Here is a 16,487-nt window from a genome sequence, read left to right on the forward strand (position 1 = left end):
GTTTGGCCTGGTCTATCAGAGCTCCTGAGGGCAGCTGTGTATCCTCCAGCAGGGGGCGCTGCAGCCTCCCCACTGCAGCCTTGTAGTTGAGCAGGAAGGAGACGTCTTCAGCTCTCAGCTCCTCCTCTGTGGCTCTGACTGTGAGTGAAAGAGCTGCTATCTCTCTGCTCACAGCCACCATCTTCTCCTCCATCATCCTCCTCTTCTGCTTCTCTTCCTCCCTCAGTGCAGCCATCCTGGCCTCCTCTTCCTCTTCTAGAAACTGGTGAAGCTTCTGAAACTGCTCCTTAATCTGCGTCTCTGTGCGTTGAGCCTGGAGCTTCATGTGTCCTGCTGTTTGAGCACACTTCACTTTAACTTCTTTAAAAGTCTCTAACTTCTTCTTGAAGGGCTTCAGAGATGTCTGGAGCTTCTCTCTGAGATCCTGAGCAGCTTCATCGATGGGTCTGAATCTGTGGTCGCTGTGTGTTCTTGAATCTCTGCAGACGACACACACTGGCTGCTGATGGTCCAGACAGAAGAGCTTGAGTTTCTCAGAGTGCAGACTGCAGAGAGCCTCTGGAGATCTCTGGTCTCTCTCCTGGAGGAAACTCTCACACAGGTTCTTTAGCACCAGGTTAGAAGGAGGCTCTGACCGTGAAGATCGTCTCTTACAAAGTGGACACTCTTTGATCACTTTCCCCGTCCACCAGCTCTGCAGACAGTCTCTACAGAAGCTGTGGCTGCAGGACAGGACGACAGGATCTTTAAAGACTCCATGGCAGACAGAACAGCAGAAATCTTCCTCTAATCTGGAAGCCATTTATTCTCAGAGTGAGCAGAAAACACGGCAGCAGCCGCTCCCTGAAAGTTACTTCCTCTTTGACTTCTGGTAAAACTCTGGTTCAGTGATTCAGCAGCTGCTTGAAGTGGAAGTATTCCAGTTTCCCTCCTGTAGCCGTCCTCTCTCAGGGGAAGTGCTGCTTTCAGTCTAAATGTGAATGTTATCGTCCGTCTCTCTCTCTGTGTGTGTGTGTGTGTGTGTGTGTGTGTGTGTGTGTGTGTGTGTGTGTGTGTGTGTGTGTGTGTGTGTGTGTGTGTGTGTGTCGTCTCGGTTAGCTGAATAACAACCCATTTCCTGGTGTGTCTCACTGCGATCAAGCCAGCCTCCACTTCGGAAAACACAGTCCAGCCAGCCCCCACGTTGTATTGCGGTGCGTGAATATCCTATGCATTACGGTAGAGGCAATTACGGTCAAATTAAATCTATTGTCCATCTATATTTTGATTATTATTTAATGGAAACTGTCCATAATCAAAGAGTAATTTGAAGTCAATCAAAGACTAATATCACTCCAGGGAGATAGCAGGACACCCCATCTAGTCACTCAGAGAATCAGGACAATCTGAGGTACGGTTTCAAAATAAAATAACTTTGAAGTCTCATATATGAGCTATCATCCCTCTGTTTTTAGATAAGAATAAAACAAAAACTCTATAATCTCAGAAAATATCGAAGTATTTTTCACATACATTTTGTGATTTTTTACTTCTGCAATTCTCCAAGAATATAATACACATTGTTGGGGGAAAACTCCACTTGTGATCACACATAGGTTCCCTTAAGTACATTCTATTAATTACCAAAGCCGTTTTCCAGTTTGTGTTGTCTGAATCAAAAGACGGATAACGAGAAAAACCTAATAAAAAAAAGTCTGTACGTTTTGTTAGTTTGATTTTTCGTTTGAACAAAAAAAACGAAAATACCAGCCTTTTTTCGTTTTAAATCAAAAACGAAAAAACGGGAGACCAACGCCGTTTTCTGAATCAAAAAACGGATAACAAGAAGACCTTATTTTAAAAAACGGTCCGGTTTTAGTTTTTGATAACAACTTCATTCAATTTTCCGTTTGGTATTGAAGAATGAAGAAAAAAAAGTCCGGCCGACCGGAAGTTAAAGAACATATTTCAAAATAAAAGACACGAGGCTATAATGGCAATGCTGTAAAAGTTCAATCCTGGAACCCAGAAGTCTGACGTGACGTGCATTCTGGGTGCAGGGGCTTGATATTGAATGTGGTATATCAATGGCAGTGTTTTGCAAACAACACACAGGCTGTTGGTTTTGAATAACGTGTCTAATGTAAATAAGAGTGTGTAGTTATTTGGTCAATCCAGTGTCCAGCTTGTCGCTGTGTGACAACGTCATGTTTGTTGCGATACCTATAGATTTACCTGTGACAAATGTCAGCGATGTGAACAGAAATGTCGACCTACTTTTACCTGCACCCAGCAGCAAGCGGGAGAAATGTTTCAAGTTGTACTTGTGAAGTTACGTCTACAATTAAAGGGTGAGTAATTAAGCTTTTATTTCTGTAACGTTAAACTTGTTGTTATTCTTCAACAAGTTTGACTTCATTGAAAGACAGAGGAGGGACAGTATGTGCATTCTTAATGAACATACTTTGTATTTTGTATGTGTCAGGGTGTTATGCTACAGGTCCATGAAGACAGGCCCCACAGTGAGTTCAGGATGAAGTGTTCTTACCGTCTGGTTCAACATGTTCCTGGGGATTCGGCTCCTTTTAGACAGGTTAGACACAGCCAATAGTAACACATCAACTTTAATATAACTAGCACAAGGTAGCTACTCCCCAGAAAGGGACTGACTGGTCTGTGTGCTGCACAGAGGTCACAGTTGTGTTCTGTTCCTGTTCTGTTGTTAAAGAGTCATCTTTCTCCGTTCATAGTATGAAAGTGAATCAATTCATATCAGTCTGTATAAGAAGTTGTAAGTATAGAAAACATTTAGGAACAAAGATGTGACTTCTTATTTACTCCTTAAAATAGCACAATGTTATTAAACCAACATCTTACCCTAAAATAAATAATACAAAGCAAACTGAATACGTATTTATTTTGTTTCTCTTCTTACAGGTGGGGCTGAAAGACTCGACCCCCGTTGAGCTGGAGCATCATGGCTGCAGGTGTGACGTTTGTTACTCTCCTGCTCCAGTCACATGACTCCCAGTGGGTCCCCAGTACTCAGCTGTACAGAGCAGCAGTGGTACAAACCAAGAACTATGGCAAGTCTGAGAATAATGTCATAGTAATTCAAATACTAAAACTACGCACTCACCATGTCTCATACACACATGATCTCATCATTTCTATATATTGCTTAAACCCAGTGTGTAAAACCAGGCCCGGTAGAGAACATGGCTGGGATGTCCGCAATCCAAAGCAGAGAACAATGTCAGAGAAAGTAAAGTGAGAGATTAGTGGTTATGTGAAAGTAAGCTATGCACACAGAATAGTGTATGTGTTGATGTCTCTGAGAGCTGCTGGATCTGTCTGCCCTCAAAGTGGATCTACAAGGACTTCACTGCTGCTTCTGCACCTAGGTATCCCTGTGAGGTGCCACTAGTGGACTCTGCTCTCTGTAAAGTTCAAGCCGGCAGTCCTTTGTCATATGAACCATGACAGCTAGAAGTCACACCGCTGCCCACCACCATGCTCCACCACGACGTTATTCAAAACCAACAGCCTGTGTGTTGTTTGCAAAACACTGCCACTGAAATACCACACTCAATTATCAAGCCCCTGCACCCAGAATGCACATGTTATAATTAGATCACTTAGAAACCTGAGCTTGAACACTTTGTTGTGCACAACAATGGAGGCCAATTTTGGAGAGAGAGTTAGAGGAAGAGGTAAATGCAATATACTGTATGTTGTCTTCAGTACCATACGGTAACTATGTTCATCTTCACTCTCAGTAAAGTCATTGTGTCTGATACTGTTATGAGTATGGAGAATAAACCTATTTGTGTGTTTCCACATTGCATGTGTTCATTCATAGTCCATATTTACAGCGTGCTACAAATGAAAATGCCTAAAACTTTGACTTGAATGTCTTGTTTATTAATCAACTAATGTGTTTCAATTCAGTTCATGCAAGCCTCACACACACATTCCTCTTTTGAGCGTCTAGTGATTATGGCCTGCATGTCTTTCTGTTCTAACTCAGCTTCTTAGCAGTTTAGACAAACATCACATTCATAATGTAGACTTGTTGGACAAAATAATGCTTAACAACTGTTCCATTACTTATTGAACTGTTTTAGGGGTCGACTGTATGATATATCGTTCTCCCGCTTGCTGCTGGGTGCAGGTGAAAGTAGGGCTGCAGTTCTGTTCACATCGCTGACATTTGTCACAGGTCAATCTGGCAGGTTTGCAACAAACATGACGTTGTTCAATGGTTGTCACACAGCAACAAGCTGGACACTGGATTTGCCGACTCAGTAAATAAAGTTATGCACAGAGCTTGCATACTTGTATTAATCTCTATAAACGCATATCTGCATGCGAATGCAGAAATAAACATATCCTCGTCAGCATGGGTGCCGGAAGCAGGGGGGCCAAGGGTCCTCAGACTTCTGGGTATTTTACTGCATTGCCATCGCATCGTCGTGTCTTTTATTTTGAAATATGATCTTTAACTTCCGGTCTACCGGACTGCTTTTCTTCATTCTTCAAAACAAAACGGAAAATTGAATGAAGTTGTTATCAAAAACCAAAACCGGACCGTTTTTTAAATAAGGTCTTCTTGTTATCCGTTTTTGATTCAGAAAACGGCTTTGGTTTTCCGTTTTTTTTGTTTTTGATTTAAAACTAAAAAAGGCTGGTATTTTCGTTCTTTGGTTCAAACGAAACATCAAACTAACAAAACGTACACGGACCTTTTTTGAATGAGGTTTTCTCGTTATCCGTCTTTTGATTCAGACAATAAAAACGGGAAAAAGGCTTTGGTTTTCCGTTTTTCCGTTTTAAATAAAAAACGGAAAAAGGCTGGTATTTTCGTTTTTTGGCTTTTGGTTTAAACGAAAAATCAAACTGACAAAAAGTACACGGACCGATTGACTTCCCTCACTATCACCACGTCCAGAAGAATGTCATGCAAAGCTGCCTGCCTGCCTGCCTGCCTGCCTTTGATTCTCTCTGAACTGCCTGGTCTTTTTAATGTTTAATATCAACCATTTGTGCAGATAGCATGAAGTAGAAAAAGATCACCGATGCTAATGTAGCGTTAGCATGTCTCCCCCGGGCTTAAATGGTGTATTATAGAATGATCACACCGGTGAAGGTACTCTTCAAAGGGTTCACGAAATATGACTACCACTCTTACTGTTTAACATTTTGGGTTACTTAATGTTACTTCATGTTAAGGCTAATAAAAATGACAAAGCTGTAATGCTGTAACGTGCTAGCTACTCGCTAGGTAGCTAACTTGATCCAGCCACTCCTGGTCCTTTCATCAGACGGGAAGCGAAAGAACGAGCAAGACCCATTGCTGGTATGATAACAACCTGGTACTAAGCACACAGGCATCTTGTTAAAGTTATCTTAGCCAGCTGATCTTAGCTATCTCTTAGTGGAGGAAAACAATTGTGACATCAGTTATGACATCACTTACTTGCGACTCTGGGATTTGTAGTCTTTCTAGTTGCATATTTTTCATAGTCTTATATTTCAACAGTTTTACGACAAACTGTGACTTTTTTGACATGGAAATTATTTTTTAAGATTGACAAATATTATATGTGTAATTCGTGGCACAATTCAAAAGGGATCGAAAGATAAGTTTTCTCTCCATTTTTCAAAAAAAATAAGGTCCCATGGACCGGAAGTAGATTGGCGTGACTTCGCCATGCTCTGACTTCATCACCCTCGCTCATTTGTCATTGTCAAGCGATATGATAGAACATCTCTCGTTCTTAATATAGACTTTATTTAGGGTTGATATGTGTTGACTTAACTCTAACATAGCAGATTTCTGTGACAGGATATCGTTTTTCCGCTTAATGAACGTGTGTCTCTGCTCCGACCAGGAGCTGCAGAGTGTCCCTCTGTGTGTGTGTGTGTGTGTGTGTGTGTGTGTGTGCGTGCGTGTGCGTGTGCGTGTGTGTGTGTGTGTGTGTGTGTGTGTGTGTGCGCGTGCAGAGAGTCTGCAGCAGTACCGCCAAACCCGTCCTACACCATCAGGGCCGGTTCTAACCAATTTGCTGCCCTAGGTGAGATTTTAGCGTGATTTTAGCGTTTTATCGGTTCACATTTTAATAACCAAATATGTGAACATAACCAATAACAATGTAACTTATTTTATTTTTGTTATTCATTCATTTCTTATTTTAGTTATGCATATTTTTGTATCTCAAGTCTTAAAGGATATTTTAGGTTTACTGTCCTATAGTATACATTGAAATGATTTCAAACCTGTTTATCCAAATAATTAAAAAGGAGTGCCTTGGAAACATTTGTTTACATAAATTACATTTATCTCTCTTGCTCGCTCCCACGCCCACTTTGGCTGTGAGCTGCGGACGCCTGATAAGCCAACACCCCCCACTTTCATCACTTACAGCGCCCATCGTACAGGGCAAATGAAAAGTGTAACCGGGGTGAAAAGGGTGTTACATTTACTTAATTATGAATATTGTTACATCAAGGCCGAAAATTAGGATGAGCCCCAACGGTCAAAAATGTTTTTTTCCCTCCCAGAGCTGCCAGCGCAGCCCCCCCCCCCCCCAGATCTGGCGCCCTAGTCGACCACCTATGTCGCCTATGCCAAGAACCGGCCCTGTACACCATGCTACATGTATGTCTGCATAAAGCTGAGTTATGATCGGTCACACAGAATTTGGTGATGATTAAATAATTTACAGTGAGATGTACTCCCATACTTGTGGCCATACTCACGCAGCCCTACAAATGAATTGAGATTTCCACACAAATGTTCTTTAGCAAGTGTGCAGAGCAGTGTTGATTTAAAAAAGCAATTTCAAGGTTGGATATTTGTAAACCTTTTATTGTGTATATATATTAATAATTTAAGATGTAAATGAATTCCGGTTTATTTGTAGTACTTTCTATTTTTATTGTGACATTTGGTGGCATCAATGTACTTGATACAGATAATGGAGCAGTTGCTTTAGGGCCACGGTGTATATCCCTTAAGGTCAAATAATGAGATCCTCGTCCTCTGCCCCCTCTCGCACCTCCACACAGAGCCCCCCCTCATATCAAATCACGACTTAACCCTTGGTTTTAACCCACATTAATCGTCAGTGTGTGTGCATGGAGGAGATGTGCATGAGTATTTCCTGTTGCAGTGCATTGTGTGATGTAGTTCTGTTCTCCACCAGGTGGGGGAGCTCTGTCCTGCAGGAGGCCATCAGAAACCATAGCGACGCTGCAGTCCATCTGCGGCAGGACCCCAGCTGGGACCAAAACCTCCATACATTCTGTGACCAAAACCTCTATCTGAGACCAAAACCTCTATCTGTGAACAAAACCTCTATACAGTCTGAGACCAAAACCTCTATGCAGTCTGAGACCAAAACCTCTATGCAGTCTGAGACCAAAACCTCTATCTGAGACCAAAGCCTCTATCTGAGACTAAAACCTCTATGCAGTCTGAGACCAAAACCTCTATCTGAGACCAAAACCTCTATCTGAGACCAAAACCTCTGTTTATACAAACAACTTAATATTATTTTCTATAAATGCATTATTGTATCCTAAAATAAAACACAAATTATTTAATATTTAAATGTGCAGGAAAAAATAAAACTATCAAACGATTTAACAAATGATACTAAATAAATAGAAATATGAATCCATTAAATGAAATGAGCAGCAGCTGGAAAATGCAAAAATAAATAAATAGTATTTAATAAATAAAAAGCTTTATTTCTATTTCAGTTCATAAGTTTCATACAGAATATATTGAAGCTTTAAGCAGCTGGTAAAGAGGATGGGGCGTTATATACACATATATATATATATATATATATATATATATATATATATATATATATATATATATATATATTTGTTTTATTGTTATATTTTACAATATAAATATAAACTTGTTGTTCAGCTTCTTTGTTTCTTCTTTTTAAAATGATTAATAAAGGTTATTTTAATTCTCCCACTGTTGAATAATAAAACATTAAACGTCTTTAAAAATAATATTTTTTTGACCTGGTGTAAAGGCCCAGATACACCGGCCCGAAATCTGCAGTAAATGGGAGTCAGGCCGAACATGAGCGTGGGCACGCCCTATTCGGAGTGGTGTGCGCCGCACCGTCGGGTCTTTTCTGCCGACCTGACGCCTTTCCTTGCCGATTCAACATGTTGATTCAACATGTTGGATCGGCGTTGAGAACACCACCGGAAGTCGGACAAAGGGATAACACTGATTGGCTGTTCAGCTAGCGAATCAGTGCATGAGAAGCGTTAACGTTAGTGAGGGAGGTAAACAAATGATTTAACACAAGCGTGAGTCCAAGGGCTGCTAGCTCCAGTACCTCCCGTTCGTCCTGCTCCTGTTCGTTCATGTTTTCAACGGACGAGAGTGAAAATGGAAAGAAAAACGCTATTTGTTGTTTGTTTATATCACGGAGTCTGTTCTTCTTCTCTGTCTTCCGGTTGTTCCGGTTGTTGCCTCTTTTGAATGATGAATACACACTACCGCCGCCTGCTGGTAAGGAGAGTTATTGCCACTCACGCATGTGCAGTTCATACGTGCTCGGCTCGGATTTTCGGTGTGTTCCAGTGCGCGAAGTCGGCAAATACGCAGGAGAGTCCGGCGACGCAACAGTCGGTGTCGGCGTCGGTGACTTCTCCGGTGACTGGCCGGTGTATCTGGGCCTTTAAGGCCCGGACACGCCAATCTGACCCCAAAGATCTCACACAGACGGACTCCGACTGTTGCTTCGCCTCGCGTCTCTGCGTTTTGGCGATGTGTCGCACTGGAACACACCACAAAGACTTCAGCCGACGGCCAAGAAGCACGTACGAACTGCGCGTGCGTGAGTGGCAATAACTCTCCTCACCAGCAGGCGGCGGTAGTGTGTATTCGTCATTCAAAAGAGGCAACAACCGGAAGACAGACTGCGTGATAACCGAGAGAAGAAGAAGAGACTGCGTGATATAAACAAACAACAAATAGCGTGTTCCATGTTCCCTCTCCAGCGAGAAGCTCACGGAGCTTTCCCCAACCTGAGTCGAGAGCTGGAGGTAAATGAAATCTCAGATTTGCCTTCTTAATAGTTTGTTTGGGTCCCTCACTTCCGTTTCCCGTCTCATGCACTGATTCGCTAGCTGAACAGCCAATCAGATTGATTTATTTGGCCGAAAAGGTGTCGGCACGGCTAAAAAGACCCGACGGTGCGGGACACACCAATCTGAGTAGGCCGTGGCGACGCTCATTGTCGGCCTGACGCCCAACAACGCCGATAATCGGCCTGGTGTGTCTGTGCCTTTACTCGTGTTTCTGTCTGAACCAACCACCGTCTGGGAGTCAAGCTGGAACCAATCAGTGTCTGGGAGCCAAGCTGGAACCAATCAGCGTCTGGGAGTCAAGCTGGAACCAATCAGTGTCTGGGAGCCAAGCTGGAACCAATCACCGTCTGGGAGTCAAGCTGGAACCAATCAGTTTCTGGGAGTCAAGCTGGAACCAGAGCTGTACCGGAAGTCACAATAAAAGACCGACACGTAACTTCAGGAATTTATTTTATTTTATTTTTTTAATTCACTAAATATGGTTTTCCCTCTGCATGGTGTACGAGTGACTGAGATATGAATATAGAAATAAAAATAATAAAAATAATAACAATAAGTATAGTAACAATAATAATAATAAAACCATTATGATAAGAAATATACAATATTAAAGTGAAACAACAGGATACAAGAAGGTAAACTATAATGTTAAATAAATGAATAATAGTGTAAAGCTGTATGATTTATTAAGACAGTTTGGTTGACTGAAGCTATTTAGAGAAGTGGTTTAAACTACAAAAGAATAATCCCATTTAATTGTACGAATTTACATCAAAATATAATATAATATAGTAAATTGCTTAAGTAATAAACGGCTAAATAAAAAAAAGATAATGTTTAACTTTGAAAACTCAATCTGGACTTTTACTTTGAAGGATGTAACCGGAAGTGTGTGTAGGCAGCATCGGTCGCTTGTTCAGCAGCCTGTTGATCAAGCCGCGGGTTGTCTCATGAAGAGCCGGGAATGTCAGAGGAACACTCTCTCTGTGCACAACAAACAAAACCAAACAAACAAACTGTTTACTTTTAGTGTTTATTTTGTTTTGTTTCCTCTGTCCGGAAGTTGGACCGATGTGTGAGCAGAATGTTAGCCGGAGATGAGGCGCTGCAGTCGGCGTTGAGCTGCGTGTCGACCCGCTCGGTCCCCGCCGATGCTTTATTCATCATCCAGCACTGAGGAAAATCTGCACTGAGGTGGGTTCACACACACACACACACACACACACACACACACACACACACACACACACACACACACACACACACACACACACACACACACACACACACACACACACACACACACACACACACACACACACACACACACACACACAGGCACTCAGGTGCAAAACAAAATACACTAAAAATATATTTTTTCTATCTTTTTTAACGTTTCAAAGGATGAAAATAAAGAAAAGTAGACTCTGAAAATAAATGAATAATCTGTGCATCTGGAGCCAAACTGTGCTAAACTCTATTTTCTTTGTAATCACATAATATAAAACTTCCTCATGATGGAGAAAAGAAAAGCTATAATGGCACTAAACCTTTTACAGTCCTTGCACACAGTTTAATTATTGTAAGTGTGTTTAAAGATAGGTTGTAGTTATTATAAAGACTCACTTATAGGCTGTAGATCGGCCTGAACACAGGTTATATCTTGTAAATGGACTTAAAGATAGTTGATAGATCCTTTCAGGTAGTTTGATTCACCACTAGTGCATGAAAGCAGACCTGCACTCAGTCATTTCAAACAGGTGTCTGGTTTTTTCTAGTTATACCAGTTCTTCTGCAGACCCTCAGGAGTCTACTACACTACATACTGATATACACCTGAACATCAGCAGGAAAGGACTCTTTAAAGTAGCGACACCACATACTGATATTCACCTGAACATCAGCAGGAGAGGACTCTTTAAAGTAGAAACACTACATACTGATATACACCTGAACATCAGCAGGAGAGGACTCTTTAAAGTAGAGACACTACATACTGATCTACACCTGAACATCAGCAGGAGAGGACTCTTTAAAGTAGAGACACTACGTAAGGGATAATGTGCTGCGACGCGGTCATTATGGGGAAAAGAACACCGACAGGCTGATCAGGAGCCCAACGCGAAGCGGAGGGATCTAGATCGGCATGAAGGTGTTCTTTTCCCCATAACGACTAAGTCGCTGCACATTATCCCGCTTATTACATGGCCACATTCTCAACAAAGTAACGTTATGACTCCCAATATTAATTGAAATGCTTTTATGGATTTAGAAAATGATTTTATTGATTTTAAAAAATAGTTGTATGTATTGATTTAAATTGATATGCTTCCGCTAAGAAAAATAGTCCGTTGTTACAGATTTTTTATTACAGATTTGAAAACATCGCTCCTTGCTTTAAAAGTAGCACAATTCATTTTGTCAAACCTTGGAAAGTATCTAGATATCCCTGCCCTAATGCCAAAGTAACTGGCAACTGAATATGTGTTGCCGTTTGATGTCTATGTCTGGACCGTTGCGTAAAAAGGAGGATTTCTGCCCGTTACTTCTCCGCTGCTTTCTTGTCGCTCTTGTCTTGTCAGTTAGAAAAGGCCAAACTGTATACAGTTAAATCGAACGGACTTCTTTCTGCAGATGTGAGCGTCCTTAACAACGGTCAATAAGTCCTTGACAGCGGTCTGTCTGTTCGGTATTAACAACGTGTCACGTGTTCTGAATTGACCAATCATAATCGAGTATTCAACTAAGCCATGTAATAAATACTGATATACACCTGAACATCAGCAGGAGAGGACTCTTTAAAGTAGCGACACCACATACTGATATACACCTGAACATCAGCAGGAGAGGACTCTTTAAAGTAGAGACACTACATACTGATATACACCTGAACATCAGCAGGAGAGGACTCTTTAAAGTAGAGACACTACATACTGATATACACCTGAACATCAGCAGGAGAGGACTCTTTAAAGTAGAGACACTACATACTGATATACACCTGAAGATCAGCAGGAGAGGACTCTTTAAAGTAGAGACACTACATACTGATATACACCTGAACATCAGCAGGAGAGGACTCTTTAAAGTAGAGACACTACATACTGATATACACCTGAACATCAGCAGGAGAAGACTCTTTAAAGTAGAGACGCTACATACTGATATACACCTGAACATCAGCAGGAGAGGACTCTTTAAAGTAGAGACACTACATACTGATATACACCTGAACATCAGCAGGAGAGGACTCTTTAAAGTAGAGACACTACATACTGATATACACCTGAACATCAACAGGAGAGAACTCTTTAAAGTAGAGACACTACATACTGATATACACCTGAACATCAACAGGAGAGGACTCTTTAAAGTAGAGACACTACGTAAGGGATAATGTGCTGCGACGCGGTCATTATGGGGAAAAGAACACCGACAGGCTGATCAGGAGCCCAACGCGAAGCGGAGGGATCTAGATCGGCATGAAGGTGTTCTTTTCCCCATAACGACTAAGTCGCTGCACATTATCCCGCTTATTACATGGCCACATTCTCAACAAAGTAACGTTATGACTCCCAATATTAATTGAAATGCTTTTATGGATTTAGAAAATGATTTTATTGATTTTAAAAAATAGTTGTATGTATTGATTTAAATTGATATGCTTCCGCTAAGAAAAATAGTCCGTTGTTACAGATTTTTTATTACAGATTTGAAAACATCGCTCCTTGCTTTAAAAGTAGCACAATTCATTTTGTCAAACCTTGGAAAGTATCTAGATATCCCTGCCCTAATGCCAAAGTAACTGGCAACTGAATATGTGTTGCCGTTTGATGTCTATGTCTGGACCGTTGCGTAAAAAGGAGGATTTCTGCCCGTTACTTCTCCGCTGCTTTCTTGTCGCTCTTGTCTTGTCAGTTAGAAAAGGCCAAACTGTATACAGTTAAATCGAACGGACTTCTTTCTGCAGATGTGAGCGTCCTTAACAACGGTCAATAAGTCCTTGACAGCGGTCTGTCTGTTCGGTATTAACAACGTGTCACGTGTTCTGAATTGACCAATCATAATCGAGTATTCAACTAAGCCATGTAATAAATACTGATATACACCTGAACATCAGCAGGAGAGGACTCTTTAAAGTAGCGACACCACATACTGATATACACCTGAACATCAGCAGGAGAGGACTCTTTAAAGTAGAGACACTACATACTGATATACACCTGAACATCAGCAGGAGAGGACTCTTTAAAGTAGAGACACTACATACTGATATACACCTGAACATCAGCAGGAGAGGACTCTTTAAAGTAGAGACACTACATACTGATATACACCTGAAGATCAGCAGGAGAGGACTCTTTAAAGTAGAGACACTACATACTGATATACACCTGAACATCAGCAGGAGAGGACTCTTTAAAGTAGAGACACTACATACTGATATACACCTGAACATCAGCAGGAGAAGACTCTTTAAAGTAGAGACGCTACATACTGATATACACCTGAACATCAGCAGGAGAGGACTCTTTAAAGTAGAGACACTACATACTGATATACACCTGAACATCAGCAGGAGAGGACTCTTTAAAGTAGAGACACTACATACTGATATACACCTGAACATCAACAGGAGAGAACTCTTTAAAGTAGAGACACTACATACTGATATACACCTGAACATCAACAGGAGAGAACTCTTTAAAGTAGAGACACTACATACTGATATACACCTGAACATCAGCAGGAGAGGACTCTTTAAAGTAGAGACACTACATACTGATATACACCTGAACATCAGCAGGAGAGGACTCTTTAAAGTAGAGACACTACATACTGATATACACCTGGACATCAGCAGGAGAGGACTCTTTAAAGTAGAGACACTACATACTGATATACACCTGAACATCAGCAGGAGAGGACTCTTTAAAGTAGAGACACTACATACTGATATACACCTGAACATCAGCAGGAGAGGACTCTTTAAAGTTAATTAACAGAAACGATTGAATATGTTTGTTTTCTGCTGCTGTTCAGAGTAATGAACTAACCCCTCCCTCTCTTTCTTTTTGTAATTGCCTTAGCCTCTCTAAATACTTTCTCATGACAGGGGGCTGCTGTTTGAGGATTAGCCACATGCTAACACTGACACACAAACAGTGCACTCAGGTTCAGAGCCGCGCTTCACACGGTTTACTTTCAGGGTTAGTCAGAAACAGCATGTAACCTCTGACCTGTTGGGAATATGTGTTTTCTGAGTGAGAGTCGAAATATCTGAAACACCAAATAACATTTTGGAGCCAAGCAACATTTCTCCAGAACATTCTGTCACTTAAATGGCATTTTTCAGACGGAGAAATCAGGAGGAAATTAGTTTTAATCGACACGTTGATGTTCAGGTGTATATCAGTATGGAGTGTCTCTACTTTAAAGAGTCCTCTCCTGCAGATGTTCAGGTGTATATCAGTATGTAGTGTCTCTACTTTTAAAGAGTCCTCTCCTGCTGATGTTCAGGTGTATATCAGTATGTAGTGTCTCTACTTTAAAGAGTCCTCTCCTGCTGATGTTCAGGTGTATATCAGTATGTAGTGTCTCTACTTTAAAGAGTCCTCTCCTGCTGATGTTCAGGTGTATATCAGTATGTAGTGTCTCTACTTTAAAGAGTCCTCTCCTGCTGATGTTCAGGTGTATATCAGTATGTAGTGTCTCTATTTTAAAGAGTCCTCTCCTGCTGATGTTCAGGTGTATATCAGTATGTAGTGTCTCTACTTTAAAGAGTCCTCTCCTGCTGATGTTCAGGTGTATATCAGTATGTAGTGTCTCTACTTTAAAGAGTCCTCTCCTGCTGATGTTCAGGTGTATATCAGTATGTAGTGTCTCTACTTTAAAGAGTCCTCTCCTGCTGATGTTCAGGTGTATATCAGTATGTAGTGTCTCTACTTTAAAGAGTCCTCTCCTGCTGATGTTCAGGTGTATATCAGTATGTAGTGTCTCTATTTTAAAGAGTCCTCTCCTGCTGATGTTCAGGTATATATCAGTATGTAGTGTCTCTACTTTAAAGAGTCCTCTCCTGCTGATGTTCAGGTGTATATCAGTATGTAGTGTCTCTACTTTAAAGAGTCCTCTCCTGCTGATGTTCAGGTGTATATCAGTATGTAGTGTCTCTACTTTAAAGAGTCCTCTGCTGCTGATGTTCAGGTGTATATCAGTATGTAGTGTCTCTACTTTAAAGAGTCCTCTCCTGCTGATGTTCAGGTGTATATCAGTATGTAGTGTCTCTACTTTAAAGAGTCCTCTCCTGCTGATGTTCAGGTGTATATCAGTATGTAGTGTCTCTATTTTAAAGAGTCCTCTCCTGCTGATGTTCAGGTATATATCAGTATGTAGTGTCTCTACTTTAAAGAGTCCTCTCCTGCTGATGTTCAGGTGTATATCAGTATGTAGTGTCTCTACTTTAAAGAGTCCTCTCCTGCTGATGTTCAGGTGTATATCAGTATGTAGTGTCTCTACTTTAAAGAGTCCTCTGCTGCTGATGTTCAGGTGTATATCAGTATGTAGTGTCTCTACTTTAAAGAGTGCTCTCCTGCTGATGTTCAGGTGTATATCAGTATGTAGTGTCTCTACTTTAAAGAGTCCTCTCCTGCTGATGTTCAGGTGTATATCAGTATGTAGTGTCTCTACTTTAAAGAGTCCTCTCCTGCTGATGTTCAGGTGTATATCAGTATGTAGTGTCTCTATTTTAAAGAGTCCTCTCCTGCTGATGTTCAGGTATATATCAGTATGTAGTGTCTCTACTTTAAAGAGTCCTCTCCTGCTGATGTTCAGGTGTATATCAGTATGTAGTGTCTCTACTTTAAAGAGTCCTCTCCTGCTGATGTTCAGGTGTATATCAGTATGTAGTGTCTCTACTTTAAAGAGTCCTCTCCTGCTGATGTTCAGGTGTATATCAGTATGTAGTGTCTCTACTTTAAAGAGTCCTCTCCTGCTGATGTTCAGGTGTATATCAGTATGTAGTGTCTCTACTTTAAAGAGTCCTCTCCTGCTGATGTTCAGGTGTATATCCCTATGGCCTTTTTTAAGATTACTGATATTTTGACTGGAAAGCAGATGGGTTGCCATGCCGATGGTTACACACTCGGTGACGCCTGACGCCCACCTCCTCGGAGCAGGAGGGGAAACAGTTGTTGGTGTGTGTATTTGTGTGTGTGTGTGTGTATATGTCGATACAACCAAATCCTGTGAATGCTACATGTGGTGAACGGTGGACACATGGTCCTGTTCACACACACACACACACACACACACACACACACACACACACACACACACACACACACACGCTTTTAAAATCACTTTCTTCCTTCTCAAGC

The 16,487-nt window shown here is 41.2% G+C and overlaps 2 protein-coding genes and 1 long non-coding RNA gene across 9 annotated transcripts in view; 2 read left to right on the forward strand and 1 right to left on the reverse strand.

Annotated features, from left to right (window-relative positions):
- LOC307040817 (nuclear factor 7, brain-like) overlaps nucleotides 1–2,328 on the reverse strand; it is a 3,548-nt gene extending 1,220 nt beyond the window's left edge. Inside the window, exon 1 of the mRNA XM_079683948.1 lies at nucleotides 1–2,328. This exon is cut by the window's left edge and continues 1,220 nt beyond it. Within this exon, the coding sequence (XP_079540074.1) occupies nucleotides 1–802 (802 nt within the window). The 5' untranslated portion in view covers nucleotides 803–2,328.
- Nucleotides 2,329–2,338: 10 nt separating this feature from the next.
- On the forward strand, nucleotides 2,339–7,327 carry LOC307040852. Its single transcript, XR_013808620.1, has 3 exons — nucleotides 2,339–2,572; nucleotides 2,917–6,056; nucleotides 7,188–7,327. It is a non-coding gene; the product is annotated as an uncharacterized lncRNA (long non-coding RNA).
- Nucleotides 7,328–8,949: 1,622 nt separating this feature from the next.
- prr5l (proline rich 5 like) overlaps nucleotides 8,950–16,487 on the forward strand; it is a 31,503-nt gene continuing 23,965 nt past the window's right edge. Inside the window, exons 1-2 of one of the 7 annotated variants that reach the window (XM_079683986.1) lie at nucleotides 8,950–9,543; nucleotides 10,175–10,305. The gene's annotated coding sequence lies outside the window, so the exon portion shown is untranslated. Of the gene's footprint in view, nucleotides 9,544–9,933; nucleotides 10,306–16,487 lie in introns of those variants that run through there. The other 6 variants (XM_079683987.1, XM_079683985.1, XM_079683990.1 and 3 more) reach the window with 6 other exon arrangements.

This window comes from Notothenia rossii (genome assembly GCF_949606895.1).
Source record: "Notothenia rossii genome assembly, chromosome: 5".
NCBI classification, from domain to species: Eukaryota; Metazoa; Chordata; class Actinopteri; order Perciformes; family Nototheniidae; genus Notothenia; species Notothenia rossii.